Source organism: Cebus imitator, unplaced genomic scaffold (genome assembly GCF_001604975.1).
Source record: "Cebus imitator isolate Cc_AM_T3 unplaced genomic scaffold, Cebus_imitator-1.0 Scaffold332, whole genome shotgun sequence".
NCBI lineage: Eukaryota > Metazoa > Chordata > Mammalia > Primates > Cebidae > Cebus > Cebus imitator.
Window position 1 is genome coordinate 791,223 of NW_016107647.1, and position 18,129 is coordinate 809,351.

The 18,129-nt window shown below is 51.0% G+C and overlaps 1 protein-coding gene across 2 annotated transcripts in view; it reads right to left on the reverse strand.

The window, feature by feature from the left end:
* Positions 1-2,188: 2,188 nt before the first annotated feature.
* The window catches only part of WNT7A (Wnt family member 7A), a 62,953-nt gene continuing 47,012 nt past the window's right edge, over positions 2,189-18,129 (reverse strand). For both annotated transcript variants that reach the window (XM_037730130.1, XM_017505033.1), the window contains exon 4: positions 2,189-5,418. In XM_037730130.1, the coding sequence (XP_037586058.1) occupies positions 4,939-5,418 (480 nt within the window). In that variant the 3' untranslated portion in view covers positions 2,189-4,938. The remainder of the gene's footprint in view (positions 5,419-18,129) is intronic.

Sequence of the window (18,129 nt, forward strand, 5' to 3'; positions counted from 1 at the left end):
GTAGCACAAACAGACTCTTCAGATGCATCTTCAGAGGAGTTTGTCAGGTGGGAGAAAGAAAGCTGAGTGCTCCAGGCAGAAGAGACAGCAAAGAACAAGATGTACAGGGAAATGGGACCATTATAATTCTGTGCTGGAGACAAATAGGGTGTGGTGATGAGAGAGAGGGCTTGAGAACAGCTAGAACCTTGTCTGGCAGAGTGCTTATCTCCTAAGTGGCAGGAGATAAGCTACTACTGCTGTGCAAAAGGCTGCCAGCATGGCAGGTGCAAGGTCACTGTGGGATAAGGAACTTGGACTTTACCTACAGGACAATGGGAAGCTGTGGGTGGTAGTAGCTATGGTGTGGGTTGGTCTGGCGAGGACTTGGCAATCTGGCCAGAACTTGGGGTATGAGTGGAAGCAGGGAGACCTGGAGGAGGCCTTGGCATTCTTTCAGGTTCTCACCTGAAAGAGAAAATGGTGGCCAAAGGAGGTGATGGGCAGTGAGGAAACTCATGAGATGCCCCAGGGAGAAACTGCCAGAGCTTGGCAGCCTGTTGAATGTGCCTCGTGATGGGGAGGAAGTTGACAATGGCAATCTGCATCTGGCGTGGACAGCCTGTGTGGTCTACAGCCTGAACCTTTTCTCTCCATCTTCCTCAAGCCTCTGTTTGAGGTGGTGGAAGGCTCAGGTGATGATGACTCAGATGATGTGGGACAGTCCAAATGATAGCCTTCCATCCCTTGCTTCTGGGTGGTGGGTCCTTAAAGAGATGAGACTGGTCACCTACATGGCAATGGGAAGCCATGGCTGGTGGTAGGTATGATGTAGTTTGGTCTGGCAGAGCTTGGAGGTCTGGCCAGAGCTTGGGGTATGAGTGGAAGCAGGGAGACCTGGAGGAGACTAGTCACCTCTTCAAGGCCCCACCATCCAGAAGCAAGAGGTAACAAATTGAGACTGGTTGTCATCTGTAAAGTGGGAGTAAGAGGCTTCCTAGGGGCTGAGAAAACATGTCTTGGACTTGATGTGTGCAGGGGACAGCCCCACCGCAGGTAGGAAAAGCCTCCCCAGGACTATCCTGACCTTGGATGGAAAAGTCTCCCCAAGACTGTCTTGACCTCAGGTGGAAAAATCTTCCCTAGGACTGTCCTGACCTTGGGTGGAAAAACGTCCCCAGAACTGTCCTGACCTTGAGTGGGAAAAGCTTCCCCAGGACTGTCCTGAACTTGGGTGGGAAAAGCCTCCCCAGGTCTGTTCTGACCCAGGTCTTGCAGAGGGGCTCCCTTGCTAACTGGCAGGGCACCCTCTGCAGAGGGGTTCAGGCACTGGCTAATCTCATCAGGGCCTTTGTGAAAGCCTGGTTCCTGCTCCACGAAGTCCTGAGCTAGTTTCAAATTCAAGTCTCCTCTCTCTCTCCCTCTCTCTCTTCGTCTCTCTCTCTCTCTCTCTCTCTCTCAGAGTGTGTGTGTGTATGTGTGTGTGTGTGTGTGTGTGTGTGTGTGTAGGAATTTTATCCCTCTTAACCCCCTCCCTCAAATTATTTTGCTGCCTCCATCAGTGTACTATGTTGGTGCAAGGCCATCCCCAGAAGGCACACATCCTGGGCTTGGTTTTCTTTCTGCCACACTTGCTTGTCTGGCCTTGAGTAAAACCCTACCCCTTTCTGGGACTCAGTTTCTCCAGTTCAAAGCCCTGCCCATCTCTGGGCCTCAGTTTTTCCAGTTCTAAAACAAGAGATGGGCCCAAGTCAGAGACTGTATGCTGGTAGCATAAAGGCCAAGTTCAGCCTGCATCATGTTTTGCTTCATCCTCATGGTGTTTGTCAAAGTATTGAAATGTGGGAGATTTTACTTAAAAACCTGGATGTACCGGCCGGGCGTGGTGGCTCACGCCTGTAATCTTAGCACTTTGGGAGGCTGAGGTGGGTGGATCACCTGAGGTCAGGAGTTCAAAAACCTGGATGTTTGTCCTTTCTTGAAAAATCAGAGGATTTGACCATGAAGAGGCACACATTCCCATGTGGCAAAAATGTCCTTGTGTTGAGCAGCTCACTTTCTGAGACTGGGTTTCTGCTAAGACCCCAGGCATCTGCTTTCTCATCACTATAGTCCTGGGCTTTCTGATGTTTTATTCAGCCTCTAACAATTTTGGCCTTTGTAATGTCAGTTTTGTTGAAAAGCCACTTTAGGAAAAGACCAGAGGGGCTGGTGGATACCTCTGCCCAACACAGAACCAAATATTTATTACCATAAGCCATGTTTGAAGAATCCCATAGTTGTGGAGAGAATAGTGATAATAATAATTAATAATATTTTGCATTCATCCATTACTTTGCAACTCAAAGTTCCATACAATCATTACTGGGAGGGTCCTCACAACAGCCCTGTGAGGTAGGTGTTGTTATTCTGATTTCACAGGTGGAGAAACTGGGGCTCAGGGCACAGCTGAGTAGGGTATCCAGATAGAGGGCAGGCCCCAGGGTTGGGAACCTACAGTGAGGAAGGACACAAGAATGACCCTTTTGAGGTTGTGTTTACATAATTAGCATTGATCACTCATCTGGAAAGGCTGGTCAGAATCTCCCCCATTCCCAGGTACTAAGGAGGTCCGAAGCAGAAGTGTTGCAGGATTGGGAAGCCATCCTGCTCATGGCAGACCCAGTAGGTTTTCCAAGGCAAACATAAAATGTGACCTGTGGACTCCCAAGAAACTCCTCATCTGCCTATCTGTAGGTGTACCTACTTCATCCACTCACCTACTCTCCTATCTATTCATCCATTCATCCATCCACTTATCTATCCATCCACCCATCTGTTTATCCCTTCAGCCATCCATCCATCCATTTATTCATCTACCCACCCACCTGCTTATTCATCTATACATTCACCCATTCACCTACCTCCAACCATTCACTCCATGGCTCCTTCACATGCCCACTCCTCCAGACACCCAAGTAAAAGAAAAATGGTGGGAGAAAGTTCCAATGGAAAAAACCAAGCAACCATCCAGTCACTTTTATTTGCCCATGCTGTGATCCAGGCTCAGTGTGGACACTGAGGAATCAGACACAGCCTAGATACTGAGGGGCTCCTAGCAGGTGGGGCCACGGGGCTGTGGTCTCAGAGGTGTCTGATTTTCACCCATGGCTGGGGGGACAGAGTTCAGAGGTGCCATCTCTTGGTGGCTCAATATAATCACACACAGTCTCTGCTGTCTGCCTTACACCACCAGCCCCCACATGCAAGCAGAGACCCTGGGGAGCAGCAGATACAAAGGCACGCAGCTCCATGCCTGAGACCTGACCTCTCAGGCACATGGAGAGAAACAGACACTTAGGTAGCCTGGAAACACACAAACACATATACAGAGGAGCACAGCAGAGGCACTGGAAGGCACCAAGTCATGTGGCTACCTCCAGGTCCCTAAGGACACGCACAGACACAGAAATGCAAATGGACACATATTAGAACACCCCCAGCCTGCTGGAGGACAGCTTTCAGGCTGAGGCTCTGGGCCTAGCTGGACCCAAAGCAAAGTGGGCTCACTCACACCTCTCCCTGCTGCTTGGCCTTGGGAGCAGGATATCCAGGAGGCCCCGCTGGGCCCAGCTGCTCATCGGCCCCTCACCCCACCTTTTTTTTTGGCCCCTCATCTGAGGACTGCATCTCACATTCTGGGACACGTAGGCAATGGCAGGTGTCTTGGTGAGGTGTGGGGCTCCCTGAGCAGGCCTCTGCTGCATGATGACAGCCAAGTCCCTGTGACGGGCACCATGACCACCCACCACAGTGACTCATTTTGAGGCCACTACTCAGTGGCCCTGCTTGAAAGGCCTGAGCTTAACAGGCTGAGGCTGGGGATTTGATTTCTTTCCCGGCTAACACGGATGAGATGATGCCTCAACCCCAGGCATCCAGGGGGAGCTTGTGTCCACTTGGCAAACAGAACTCAAGAATCCAGCTGTGTGAGGGGTCCCGTGGGGCCTGACCCCACACCCAGGCATCGCCCCTCCTTACCCCAAATTGAGTACCAGAATTAAGAAGAAGCACAGGCCGTGGAATGATACAGCAGACTCAATATAAATAAAATATTCATATAAAAATAGTCTCTTACAAAATATTCTCTCTTATCCAGTGGCTCACTTTCCGAAAGATGGAAACTGCTGGGAATTTATTATTATTTTTCCTCTCTATATATTCCAAACTGGATTTTTCTAATGGTGACATTTGAACTTGGTGGGGGTAGAGGGGCAAAAGGATGGGAAACATACTCTGGAAAAAACATCTCCAAATCTAGACCAGCTTAAATTTCTGGATAAGTAGCAGCAAACAGCAAAAAAATATAAATGTGTGTGTATATAGATCTATATATGTATAAAGGATGCCTGCTCTTGTACTTAAACATCTAGTGCTGCGGGGGTGGGTACTTGCAAAATCAACTAGTAGAAATGTCTGCATAAAGAACAGTTATGTACAGTTTTACACAGCTCCTCGTCCTAGCAACAAAATCATCCTGCTAGGAAAGCAAGCAGTCCACTTTGATTGCAGAAAACGGATCCCGACGAGGTGGAAGAATTCTTTTTAATTAAATAAATTAATATTATTTTTATCAGAATAAATTGTTAAATATTGCTATGGTGAGGCCCAGGGGTCCAGAGTTCCTGCTGCAAAAGGCTTCACTCCAGCCACAGAGGGACCTGGGCTGTGTCTGGGGGAGGGTGGAGCAGCATTGGGTGTGGAACAGAATGGCTGAGGGCTCTGAGAGATTTTTTTCCCCGCAGATACCTGCAGGAAACCCAGGAAAAGTACCCTCCTCAGCAGAAAAGACAAGCTCAGAATTCCTGTGGTTCCCTGTGAAGATCCAGGCAGTGACCTGCCAGGGAGCCCGCAGCTTGGAAACGGTCCGGTCCTCCCAGCAATCTAACTTACAGCAGGAGGGTGGTGTGCACACGGGGTTCACTTGCACGTGTACATCTCCGTGCGTTCACTGCACGTGTTGCACTTGACATAGCAGCACCAGTGGAACTTACAGTTGCACTGCCACACTCGGGCGTACTGGTGGGTGTTGTAGCCACGCCCACAGCACATGAGGTCACAGCCGCTGGCTTGGGGGGCCGTCTTGTTGCAGGCGCGGCCCTGGGTGCCCACGCTGCCGGTCACCGGGTCCTCCTCGCAGTAGTTGGGTGACTTCTCGATGTACACCAGGTCCGTGTCCATGGGCTTGCGGTAGGACAGTGGCTTCTTGATCTTCAGGAAGGTGGGCCGCTTGTTGCGGCTGGCGCGCACGGGTTCCACGTGAACAGCCTCGTTGTACTTGTCCTTGAGCACGTAGCCCAGCTCCCGAAACTGTGGCAGTGTGGTCCAGCACGTCTTGGTGGTGCACGAGCCTGATACGCCGTGGCACTTACATTCCAGCTTCATGTTCTCCTCCAGGATCTGCAGGGGAGGGCAGGGAAGAGCACAGCACGGGTCACTGCACACCAAGGCCAAGTGCAGCCCCCAGCCCGCCCCACCCCTGCCCCACCTCTGCCCCACCTGGGTCTGACTTTCGTTTTCTTTCTGGTGTAGGAAACTCAGACCTGGATTCCAGGCCCTATCACTCAAGCCTTTGTGCTGTGCAAGCCACCTCAGCCCTCTGTGCAGCAGTTTCCCCTTATGTAGAATGAGGATAACAGTAGTGCTTAATTATACTCATACAACGAAATACTACAGAGCAATGAGAACGAATGAATTGCTCACACATGCACAAAGACTGGATCTTTGAGAGGCAATGTTGAGTGAAAGAAGTTGGACACCAAAGAGGACATACTTTATGATTCCATTTATATGAAGTTCAAGGATTGACTAGTGGATGTTCTTCATTTAAACTTTATTTGCCTACAAAGATAGTGGACTAGATTTGGGCCATGAGACATATTTTGCATACCTTTGTTTTAGAGTAGCCCAGCAATAAGAGAAGGCATTACGCAGTGTACAGGATATTCAGGTTGTTTTTAGGGTGCTTATTTAGGGTACTTTAAAAATGGGTTTTCTTTCTTTCTCTTGCTTTCCTTCCTTCCTCCCTCCACCCCTTTCTTCCTTTTTCAACTACAAAGAAATATCTTTGGGACTAAAGCTTCTCTTCCTTCCTACTGTGTACCAGGCATGGAGATGGGGATTTCCCGGTGAGCACAGTTGCTTGGTCACTGTATATGAGCATTTTCATCATCCTTCATTCAGGTTGTCAAATTGCTTTTGCCTGTTATATCATGAAAGCATGAATGGATGAAGGGGTAAGTGAGTGGACATTGATTAACCCCCTGCACACACACTGGCCCATGCCTTTGTGTTTGGCATCTTACTAAGTCCATGAAGCTAGTATGATTATGACTCCTTTTTACAGAAAAAAACCTTGAGGCTCAACTAAGTCTCAGAGCTGGTATATGAGACAGTCTGAGGCAAGGGGCTTGGAGCTGAGGGGTGAATTCAGTGCCTGCTGGCCACTTAGTTCCCGTGTGGTGCTTCTTTTCTGGGCCTCAGTTTCCTTAACTTTAACATATAGGGAAGACAACTCCATCTTTTCTGCCAAAATCAGGGTGCTGAAACAGAATCAGACATTCAAGAAACACTCACTAGTCTTGCCTCTGGCCCTAGGCCTGTTCAGGATGCTGGGGATTCCGAGAGGAACAGATTAAGTCCCTGTCTCTGAAAATTGGGTCCATGTTCCGGGTCCTCCTAGCCCTAAGAGCTCTGCTTCCAGGAGTGGTGACCAGTATTTGGTCAACAGAACCACCAGGGAGGGAGAGCCACCACATTTCAACCTCAGTATCTGCAATCAATGAGCCAGTGATGCCACAGGCACCCAGGGTGTTCAGGAACAGGACTGGCTGGTTGAAGGCTCTGGTTCCAGAACACCTGGCATCACAGAACACCTCCTGTAGGCAGCACTGTCTCAGAACCCCCACACATGCAGCCCAGGATGGATGAGCAGCCCCTTCAAATACAGGCTGTGTCCCCAAAACAACATAGATATCCCTTTTGGTTGTCAGTGAGGGGATTGTTCCCAAATGTCCAGCCTGTCTTTCTGCCTTGGCTTAAGTAGTAAGAGAAAGAATAAAGACGTGGAGGTGTGATGACACAACTGGGGGCAGAGTTAGGCAGCTGTTTCTGATGCACTCAGGCCCAGTTGAGCTGGAGGCTTTGACACAGAGATGCCTGGGGGATGCTCAAAATGGATTCCAACAATACTGAGTGTTGGCGAGCATACGGAGCACCTGCAACACTCAGACACTGCTGGAGGCATGCACACGTGGTACACGTATGTTGGAAACCCATTTTCCAATATCTAGTTAGGCTGAAGATCCACATGCCGATGACTCAGACCTTCCATTTCCAAGACACATACTCTAGAGACTTACACTGTGTGTGCAAAGGAGACAGGTTCAATAATGTCCACACAGCAATGTTCATAATCTCTCTGACCTGAGCACCATCCAGATGACCATCCACAGTGAGTGGAGAAACCACAGCGTGTGCATTTCAACGGAACACAATAGGGCAGTGACAATGAACAGCTCTAGCAAGCCACACTGACAGGGACTAACTCAGAAACACAGTGTGGAGGGACAGAAGCAAGTCAGAAATGATTTCCACAGAGTGATTTCATTTGGATCACGTTCAAAGGCAGGCTAAACTGGATTGTATTGTTTAGGAGCCCATCCACCAATATCAAGACAAGGTCAGCCCCAGGGTGGGGAGGGGCTGTGGTTGGCCAGGAGCACCCACTGGTCTTCTGTGGGTCCTGACAATATTCTGCTCCTTGATATGGGTTACGGTTACATGGATCATGCTTTGTAACTATTCTTTTAAATGAACGGGGTGCTCTGTGCACCTTTTTCACGTAAGCAATATCTCAATTTACAAAAATGCCATGGGTACAATCAACGGCCAGCAAGCACATGAGAAGATGTTGAGTAGCACTGGTCCCCAGGGAAAGGCAAATCAGAACCACAACCGATGCTCCTTTATGCTCACGAGGAGGCTAAGACAACAAGTGTCAGCGAGGGTGTGAAGCCATCAGAACCCTCCTGCACTGCCACTGGCATCCGAAATGAGGCAGCCACCCTGGGAAACAGTCTGGCAGCTTCTCAGAAAGTTAGTCACAGAGTGTGTGACTCAACAGTTCCACTCCTAAGTGTATGCCCAAGAGAAATGGAAACATATGCCCACAGTAAAATGAGAATATGATTGCTCATAGCAGCATTATTCGCAACAGCTAAAATGTGAAGGAATAACTCCATCAACTATTAATTGATAAACAAAATGAAGTATACAATGGAATGTTATTCAGCCATAAAAAGGAGTGAAGTACTGACACACGCTACAACATGGATGAGCCTTGGAAACATTATATGCTAAGTGAAAGTAGCTAGACGCAAAAGGCCACCTGTCATGTGATTGCATTTATATGTAATGCCTAGAATAGGCAGATCCGTAATGACAAGTGAGATATTAGTGGTTGGGGGAAGAAGGGAAATGGGGAGGGGTGGCTAATGGGTAAAAGCTTCTTTTTGAGGTGACAAAAAAGATGTAAAATTGATTGTGGTGATGCACATATCTGCGAGTATATATTAAAAGCCACTGAATTGCACACTTTAAGTGGTGACACTGTATGACGTGTGAATTATACCTCAGTAAAGTTGTTTTCTTAAAGGCAATGGGAAGCCCCTGGAAGTTTCTCGTGGGAAAGCAATACCAAGGTTTGCGTGTTTCCACGTCTGTGATACCAAGGGCTTCTACTGTGATGGGCCCTAAGCAATGGCCCCAGTGCAGAAGGCAGCTCCCGGGTCCTGGGTGGGAGTCGCTGCCCCTCCTGCCCTCTTGGCCCCCGATGTGGCCTCCCTGTTCCTCTGAGGCCACTGATGGCCTGACGCTGTGGTAGTATTGAATGGGCCCCAATCAGGTGACATCCCGCCCACTAGCCCTGCACACTCAGCATTTTGAGAGCTGCAGTGACTGCATTATGTCCACATTAAGCCAGGCATAATCACAGCTGCCTGGCCAGGGCTGGTCACCAGACGGGCACTTAGCCCTCTCCCCGAGGCAGGGAACAGCAGCAGAGGAAGTGGATGAGGGACAAAGCTGTACTCTGCACCCCGCTGCTCAAGGCCAGGCTCCTGAGCTGCCCAAGGGACCTTCTGAGCTCCTTCCCCACTTGAACAGCCTGGGCTCTGTGCTTAAGTATCAGGAGCTCTGAGAGCTTTCAGGCTCAGGCTTAAAGATGACATGGCTCCATGCAGCTTCCCAGAGCCTGGCACACAGCAGGTGCGCAGAAAATGCCTGAAGGCAATTCACCAACAGGGTGATTCAAATCACTCCACAGTGAGTCCCAGGCCTGAGCAATTGTCAGTTGAATGTTCAGAGTCCCACAGGCCCTGCCAGGATAGCCAGGCATCAACCCCTCATTGCTGGATACAGGTGAAGTCAAGAGGATTCAGGGAAAAGCCTTGGCAAAGCAGGGGGACAGTCAAGGGGCTTGGAGCAGTGGCAGAAGGTCAGTATTTTATGTTGGCGGCTGCACCATTGGGTTGCAGGTTAAAGACCAGCTGCATGAAACTGCTAGAGTTTGCCATTTTGCCATCTTGTGATGCTGAGATTTCATAATACGTGAGAAAAATAAATGAGGAAGTAAATCTGTGAATCTGGTGTCTGGCCTCAGTAGGCCCTTTCAGACAGTTTGGCTAGTGGAAGGCACTGGCAGGAAATCAGAGGACAGGAGGAAAGTTCTAAGAGTTATTTCCCCTGCTTGCTACCTGCTGGGCCCTTCAAGATGTCTGCATTCCCCTATCAAAAGTCACAGCTCCTGCTGGGAAGTCCTGTCTATACAGCCCCCTGGATTCTAGCGGCTCAGCCTCCCCTGTCTTCAGGCCTAAGGAGTAACAGCTCCCCAGTGTAGCCAGCTCCAGGGTGCTGCACCATCTCTTTGGGTTCCTTTACCTTTGTCCTGTTTTATTAGCAAACTCTTTCATTTTTAAAATAGCTTACTGCAGTACAATTCACATACCATACAATTCACTCATCAAAAGTGTACAATTCAATGGTTTTTGGTATATTCAGAGTTATGTAACTATCATTACAATCTAATTCTGGAACATTTTAGTCACTCCCACAAAAGAAACCCCCTACCCATTCCAGTCACTCCCCATTTCCCCTCTTCCCAGTCCCAGGCAGCCTCTAATCTACCTGCAGTCTTTGTAGAGGTGTCTGTTGCAGACAGATGTATTTTATAAATGGAATCACGCAGTATGTGGCATTTTGTGTGCCTAGCTTCCTTCACTCAGCATAAAGTTTTCAGGGTCTGCACATGTAGCATGTGTCCTAATTCTCTTCCTTTTCACGGCTGAATAACATACCATGGTACAGGTATGCCACATATTATTCATCGGTTGTTGGACATCGGTCTCTTTCTAAACACTCCTTCATTTCCCAGTCTGAGTGTGCCTGTGGCATCCAGCCATGACCACAGTGGATACACCTGGCTCCTCTGCGGCAGGGCGAAGCCAGGCCCCACCCTCCTGGCCTCCAGGCCTGTGGTCTCTCCACAGCAGCCACCTCCGCTTGAGCAAGCTCACCCTTCCATACCTCTCAGTCCTGCACCTGCCATTCCTTATCTGGAAGGCCAATCTTTATCACCATTGCAGACAATGGCCCCACAATCCCACTATTGAATATCTACCCTGTGGGGAGGCTCGTGCTTGTGCAAAATGTCAGCCTCACAGAGGCCTTATCTGAAATAGCCAAAGGCCAAAAGAATCTGAAGATCTGCCAGTGGGGACTGGATACATAAATTATGGCACATCTATGAGCTAGAATGTCCTATAGCTGCTAAAGAGAATGAGGTGGCTCTTACTAACCAGGGATACTCCATAGTTAAGAGAGCAAAGCAAGGTGCAGAAAAGCTTGCAACATGGGAGCTTGTGTATATGAGAAAGAAGACTCATACACGTGTGCTTGTAAGAGCACAGGGTATTTCTGGAATTATATGAGGGGAATTGGTAAGAGCAGCTGTCTCTAGGGAGGACACCAGTGCCAGGGGACTAGGTGGACAAACAGGCGCCTTACTTTTCATGGGATTGTCTTTTGTAGTATTTAAATCTTCTGCCACGTCAGGAAAAAACTCACCTCCTCACAAAGCCTTCCCTGATTGTCAGGATAGACAGTCACTCCCTCATGGTTTCCGAGTCTGGCCTGTGCTGTTACAGTCCTTATCTCCTTTGCACTGGAATGATCTGCCTATCTGTCAGCATCCCTCCAGGCCAGCAGTTCTTTGTGGTGGACACACAGACAGAGCATCCCAATTGCCCTCCAAGGGAGGACTTGCTTCACAACTACAGGTAGTGGTATGCTGCCCAAACTGGCTCTCGGGAAAAAAACAAAGGGGCCTGGTATGTAGTGTTTCCCAATTTCTGAGGAATAAAGCAAACGCTCCCGCTGTGACTGACTTTAAGCCACCGACAGTTCAACAATTGGCAAATCCCTGAATATTTAGTAGTTGGTCTTCCAGCCCAACGGAGTGGGCTCCAACACACCATTGGCCTGGAAGTGTGATTAGCACACAGCCCCCAGCTGTCAGATCCTTCAGGGTGTGGGGCCCTGCATCTGGGGACCGAGAGAGTCAGGGGTTTAAAGGTCTGGCCATTTTAGCCAGAGGCAGACCACTGTGATGGGCAGGACCGAGTCCAGCACTCCCCATCAAGGCTTTGCTGGCCAGCATCCAAGCTCGAGTCCTCCCTCTGTCCAGCCCTGCCCCTCCTCTTCCCCTTTATACATATTCCCAATAAATAGCTGAGACCTGAAACTCCATGTCAGCCTCCGCTTCCAGAGAACCCTACCTGCCACACTCCTTGGGCCCCAGGCCAGGTCATTCACCTCTAAATTCCCAGCCTCTGATGAAGAACCTTGCATGCAAATGGTGCTGCCTGGTGTTTGTAAGGGGAATGGGATCTAGGGTGTGTCTGTCCACATACGCATTCACTCATGCACCTGTTTTATAGTGAGCACCTACTGTGTGCTATTTGGCGTCACCCCTGCAAGGGAGTCCCAAGGAGGATGATGACACAAGCGGATGCTGTTGTGGTCTTCTCTGAGCTTCCAGTCCCCACCTTCCCTGAGTTTGCAGTCCTTGCCACCTCTGAGCTTGTGATTCCAAACCAGAAGTAGCTATGGAATCATAATTCCCCCGAGTCTAATCATACACTGTACGTTCTATGAAGGAGTGAAAGTGACAGAGAAGGAAACTTGAACCTGTGGGAGCTGCTCCTGCGTGCATCTCAAGGAAGCCTCCCCCAAGAAGGCCAGGGCTGAGCTGGCGTCAGATAACAGGAAGGATAACTTAGAATTGGCCAAACTCAGGGAGATGGGGAAAAGGCATTTCAGACTGGAGAACAGAGCAGAGAACCAGAAGAGGGAGCAGGCTTAAGGAAGAGCATACGTTGAGCACATTGTGAGGACATTTCAGGCACAGTGAGTGGCCAGGAAGAAGGGCACCTGGGGAGTAGAAGGGTCTTTTGGTGCTACTGAAATCTGACTCCAGCCAGCTCAAGCACCTACAGAGGATAATATGAGTGAAGTGCCAGGCAGACTTCAGTCCCTTCCACAGAATAAAACAAGTGGCTGAAACCAGCCAGAAGAGGGCTAAACACCTACAGTTTTTGATATCTAAAAAACTCACTGCAAAATCACAATATGGGAGAGACTGAGAAAGATTGAAAGTAACCACAAGTTCAATATGAGCTAAGAGGCTACTAAAAAGCCAACACTCGGGGGCCATATTAACTAAGGCCTAATGCCAACAATAAAGGAGGAGATAGTCTTGCTATGCAGTTTTCAGAACTGGAGTATGCCTCAGCAGATGGAAAGAAACAGAGCATGTCTACAGGGGAGGGCTGGAGGACCCACACTGAATGAGCTGGAGCTGCTCAGCCTGGAGAAGGTAGTTTCTGGGATCCCTGGTCACTACACTCGCTCTGCAGGCCTGACCCAGGACAGAGAGAGCAGGAGGGACTGTGTGTCCAGAGGGCAGAACTGGGACCCCAGTTGATGGCTGCAGTCACAGAACAGTAGATTCCAGCTCAGTGAGAGGCCAGCCTCCCCAACAAAGCTCACCAGGGCTCAAGAGGTTTGCTGGTGAGGTAATGAGCTCCCTGTCCTGGGGTCTGTAAAGGGGATTCCTGCACCAGGTTGGGTGGGGCTGCAACCCAGAGCATTCTCTGCCTCCCAGCCATGCCCCAAACCTGTCTGGAGCAGCAGGAAGGATTTTCTGCACCACTGGAGGGGGAAAAATCAATCTCTTTCTGACAGGTCCCCCAGGAAGTGCCAACAATGTACCAGGTGCTGCCCAGAGCCCGGAATTATTCAGGGTGGGGTTCTCAGGCCTGGGAGGGGCCTGGAGAGAAACTTGGCTCCAGAAAATTCCTTGATTCATAATGCCAAATAGATACTATCGAATTCGGCACTCCTGGGCCTGTCCCAGACCCTCAGGCTGCCCAGGTGACTTGGGGGTGAACTTCCTGGACGAAGGAAGGAGTCTTGGGAGGGGGAGGTCAGACAGCGACCTCTGGCTCCCATAGGGTCCATGCCACATGGTGCTTCTGTGACTGGAAGTAGTCGCCACCCTCCGTAGCATTCTGAGGGACATCTAATTTTAAAAACCAAAAGCTGCTTCCCAGCGTTAAACACACTGCTCACTGTCAACCCTGGCCCCAGCACCCACGGCAGGCACCCTGAAGCACTGGGTGCTCCGGGATCGATCCTGCACTGCCTTCCTCCAGGAATGTGTCCCCATTCATCTCCGCAGGCCCAGCCCAGCCCAGCCCTCCACAGCCCTCCACGGTGCCACCTCCTCCACAGAGCCTTCTGTCCCAGCCCCACCCGACCCCAGCACCTGATGTCCTTATCTTGGTGCTTTATTTTCTAGCAAGTCCAGTGAGTCCTTGAAGCTTTGCAAACAGTGACTCCTCAGTGAGTCCTTCCCTAGCCCCCGACGCCGTAGCAGCCCCACTGGTCATTGCTAAGGATGGGTGACTCAGACCAGTCAGGGTCAAACCGAAGTGGGTTGTGGGGATTCTTTTGGTTATCTCCCACCAAATATGAACATGAGGGAATGCAGGGGCCAGAGCTGTGGACAAGCATCGTGCAGCCACATGGGTCTGAGAATGGCCCCAACTAGGAAAGCAGAGCTGAGAAACAGAGGGAGTGAGGGAGGTGTGTATGCAGCTGGGTCCTGGGAATATCATTTGTACCCTGGATCAAGCTGGACCTGTTCATTAACTCAAGACCATTGCGCTCCAGGAGCTAACGAATATCCTTTGTTCTTAAGCAAGCTTGAGTTGGGTTTCAATCCATTACAGCTTAAAGTACCCTAACTGGAACACAAAAGCTTTCATCTGGGTGGTGGAGACACCCTTTGTAAAGCAGATAGCCAGCCCCTAAATGCTGGGTTTTAAGCCACACATGGCATGGAGCGGGTCTGGGGAGCCAAGGACTGATTTGCCTGAAAAGGCCTTTGGAAGGCCAAGACCTCGAGGGCTGGAGCTCGAGACTCTGGGTTAGCTGGGTATCTGCTGCTGCCTCCCCTCTGGAGCCCCTCTGAGGTTGGCCAGCCTGGCTCCTCTTCAAGGGGTGCTCTGTTCCGGACCACCTGCACCTCAGGTTATGAGCAGTGACCTGGGTATCAGAACCAGTCTCCACGAAAGCACAGTGTGGTGAAAGGCAGCCTGAAGCAGAAGGGCAGGCATCGTGGTAGGGTCAGGCTGCCCAAGAAGCTCAGTTCAAATCCCACGCCTGCCACCACATGCTGGCGATGGTGGAAATGGCCCAAGCAAACGTGGTACACTCTCTGGCTCTCCATTTCCTCATTGCTGCTGGCCTACTTCTGAGCACGGAGGCTGAAAACACAACGCATCGCCTGAAAAAAAGAACCGGGAGAGCAGCTTCTCACTTTCTACATTTGGATGCTGTGGTGTGAGTGTGATTTTGTGACCATTAGGCAAGACCTAGAGGCTGACAAAGTGACAATGGCAGAGTGAAAGGGTGAAAAGAGCCGGGGCCCAAGAAGAGACTGTTGAGTCTCTGAAACCAGGTCCAGACTTTTATTCTGCAGGAAAAAAAAATCTCCTATCATCAAAGCCACTTTTGGTAATAGTAAGGCATTCTGTTACTTGCAACCAAATGCATCCTAAGTGATTTTTTCCTCATTGTAAAGTAGGGACAAGTCCTTTCAAAGGGAACAGTGGGTTAAACAGGAGACGGCTGTTTGAGGCCTGGCACCACGCATCTCACAGACCTGGCACCCAGCCTGTGGGAACTTTTCTCATTTAGAGCAGTGGATGCTAGGACGAGCACACACAGGGCTGGCAGGGCAGGCAGGGAGAGCGGCGCTGTGGGGTGGAAGGAGCTGTTGGATGGCGGTCCTGCTTCTGTCTGTACACTGCTGTGTGGCTGCAGGCAAGTCCCTTTCCTTCTCTGAGCCTCAGTTTTCCCTGCCAATGAAGGCACCACAGGGTGATCTCGGCGAGAAAAGATGGAGACAGAGGGAGACAGGGAGGTCAGGGGGAGGAGAGAAGCAGTTTGGCTGAAGTTGTCCATGCTCTCCCAGGTGTCAGTGGGGTGAAAGTCCATCTCTGTGCAGTGCAACAGCTGCAGAGATGTGAGGAAGTGACCATGTCCCCGAGAGGTCATTAGGAGTTCCTGGGGAGCCCTGCTGTTGAAGCCCCAGCCGTTTGTCCTTTCTCCTGCTTTCTCTCCCAGGTCAACTCACCAAAGAACCCTTGTCCTTTGCAGATGTTTCCCCAGTGCCTGAAGCTTGTCTGTGCTGCTGCCACCTGGCATGGCAGCCCAGGGCATCTTTCAGCAGCCCTTGCAATAGCTACCTTTGTTCTCCCCTCACACGATATGTTCCTGGTCCCGGCAGCGTCCTCTCCCATCCACATTGCTGGTACCACTGTCTCCTATGCTCAGACCCCAGCCACCCTCTCCCCAGCAGGTTTGTTCCTCAACCTTCTCCAAAAAGATCCAAGTCAGTCTGATCACATGGCAAAGGCAGGTCTGGTCAAGGAGATGCTCAGAAAGCAGGCGGGAGCTTTGCTGGGCATGGAGGCCCCTCACTGTCAGGCTGGAGGGCTGATGGCTTGGTTTCCACAGAAAGCCATGCCTGGGTCAGACTCCAGAGACTCGAGGCAAGAGATGGTCACCAAGTCCCGCTGGCTTCCTCTCCTGTGCCCCGTGCCTCAGCTCTTCATGTTTCTTGTCTCCAAGCACCCACCCTGCACCAACCAAGTGACACATGGGTCCAATGTCCCCTGTGTGTGGTGGAAGGTATCCCTAGCTGCTGCTCACCCTGCTCTGCCTCAGGGAATTCCCACTGGGACTGGAGGGCAGGAGAAGATACAGGCTGGACTTTGACATGCTGGACTCCCTGTCCATGGACCACATGGTGGCTGTGACTGCCTCCCTAACCTGGAAACACAGCACCTGCCTGGCGGCCCCTCCCCCAAGCCGCACTTTCTCCACTAACACTGCCTTCTAGGACTGTCAGAACTCCCCACTGTTGCCAGCCCCAAGGCCTTTTTAGGATTCCCTAAATCCTGCCCTCACCCCTGTGGTCATCCTTAACCCAAACTTTCCTCTGTTACCCCTGACTATGCCATCCCCCAGACCCTGGCTCCTCATGACATGAGCTCAATGGAACACACCTGGTGGTGCAGCATCAGGGTTAAATGACTGAAGGTAGAGTCCCAAGGGAAGGAGGGGCCCATAATCACCACTGTGATGATGTAGGATTGTGCCACTGTTCAAGGCTCTGCAGGGGGACAATTTCTCAGCCTAGGGCTCAACTCTGGCCTCAGGCCCAAGCTGCTCGGTGTCATCTCTTCCTATGTGTATGCCTGAACTTCTCAGCAGACTGAGCAGCACAAGAGCAGCATCCATGCCCACCTCTGATCAAAGCCACTGCCTCCCAGGTAGCTGCAGTGCCCAGTGCCTGACACAAATGCACCCAGAAACCTTCTGAGGGAGGTTGACCATCATCAGCCCATTTCACAGATAAGCAGACCGGGGAGCCAAGGGGTGGCAGTGTTGGCCACAGTCAGTCGGGAAGCGCAGAACTGGTATTGGAACCCAGCAGCCTGGCTCTGGAGCTGTGATGCAGTGTAATAGAAGGAAGGTGGGTGGGCTAGGATGGGCTTGTGGCCTTGGTGATGGTCCTTGGGCTGGCTTGTGTAGTGGACACTGTCACATGCCACCAGGATCTGTCCTTCAGGACCAGGCACTCCCTATGCAGCTGCTGGGAGTGTTGCTGCTGATGGCTAGCAGCTGAGTTTCTTCCTAGGCACTACCCTCCTTTGATGGGAGCTGTCTCATCCAAGGCTGTGACCCCCTCCCTGGGCAGTTCCCCAGCCAAAGACTGGTTGGTTCTGGGCACAAAGGCCCGTCTCCCTGCCTCCATAGGGCTAACCCAGCTCCAGGTTTCTCATGGGACCAGCAGAAGCCCCTGTGGCTGCTGCCTCACTGGCCAGCTTCTCTCAATGCCAAGGGCTGCCTTCCTCGCTGCTTAGGTGTATCTCCCCAGAGTCCTGCCCAGGACATGTCCTGCTTGCAAATGTCCAAATCAGGGGCCCTTTCCAAGGCACTGAACGAAGACAATGGGGAGCTCAGTGGGCAGGCAGCCTTGGAACTCCCACCCCGGGAGACAATGAGTGTGGATGCTGACACAGGAGAGGCACCACAGAGCTGCCATCACCTGCTCCCCTTCTGTTCCTGCTCCTGCTTCTCCTGCTCCTGATGATGTTCCTCCTCTTCCTCCCACTATTCTCCTCCTCAAAATCCTCCTGCTCTTCCTTCTCAGGCTCTTCCTGTTCCTCATTCTCCCCTTCTGCCTCCTCTTGCTCTACCCCTCCTCCTGCTCCTTCTCTTCCTCTGCAGGCTTCTCCTCCACAATCTCCTTCTTCCCAGGCTTCTCCTGCTCTTCTTCCTCCTCCTGCTCCTACTCCTCCATAGGCTTCTCTCACTCCTCCTTCTCCACAGGCTCCTCCCACTCCTAGTCCACAGGCTCCTCCCACTCCTAGTCCACAGGCTCCTCTCACTCCTCCTCCTCCACAGGCTCCTCCCACT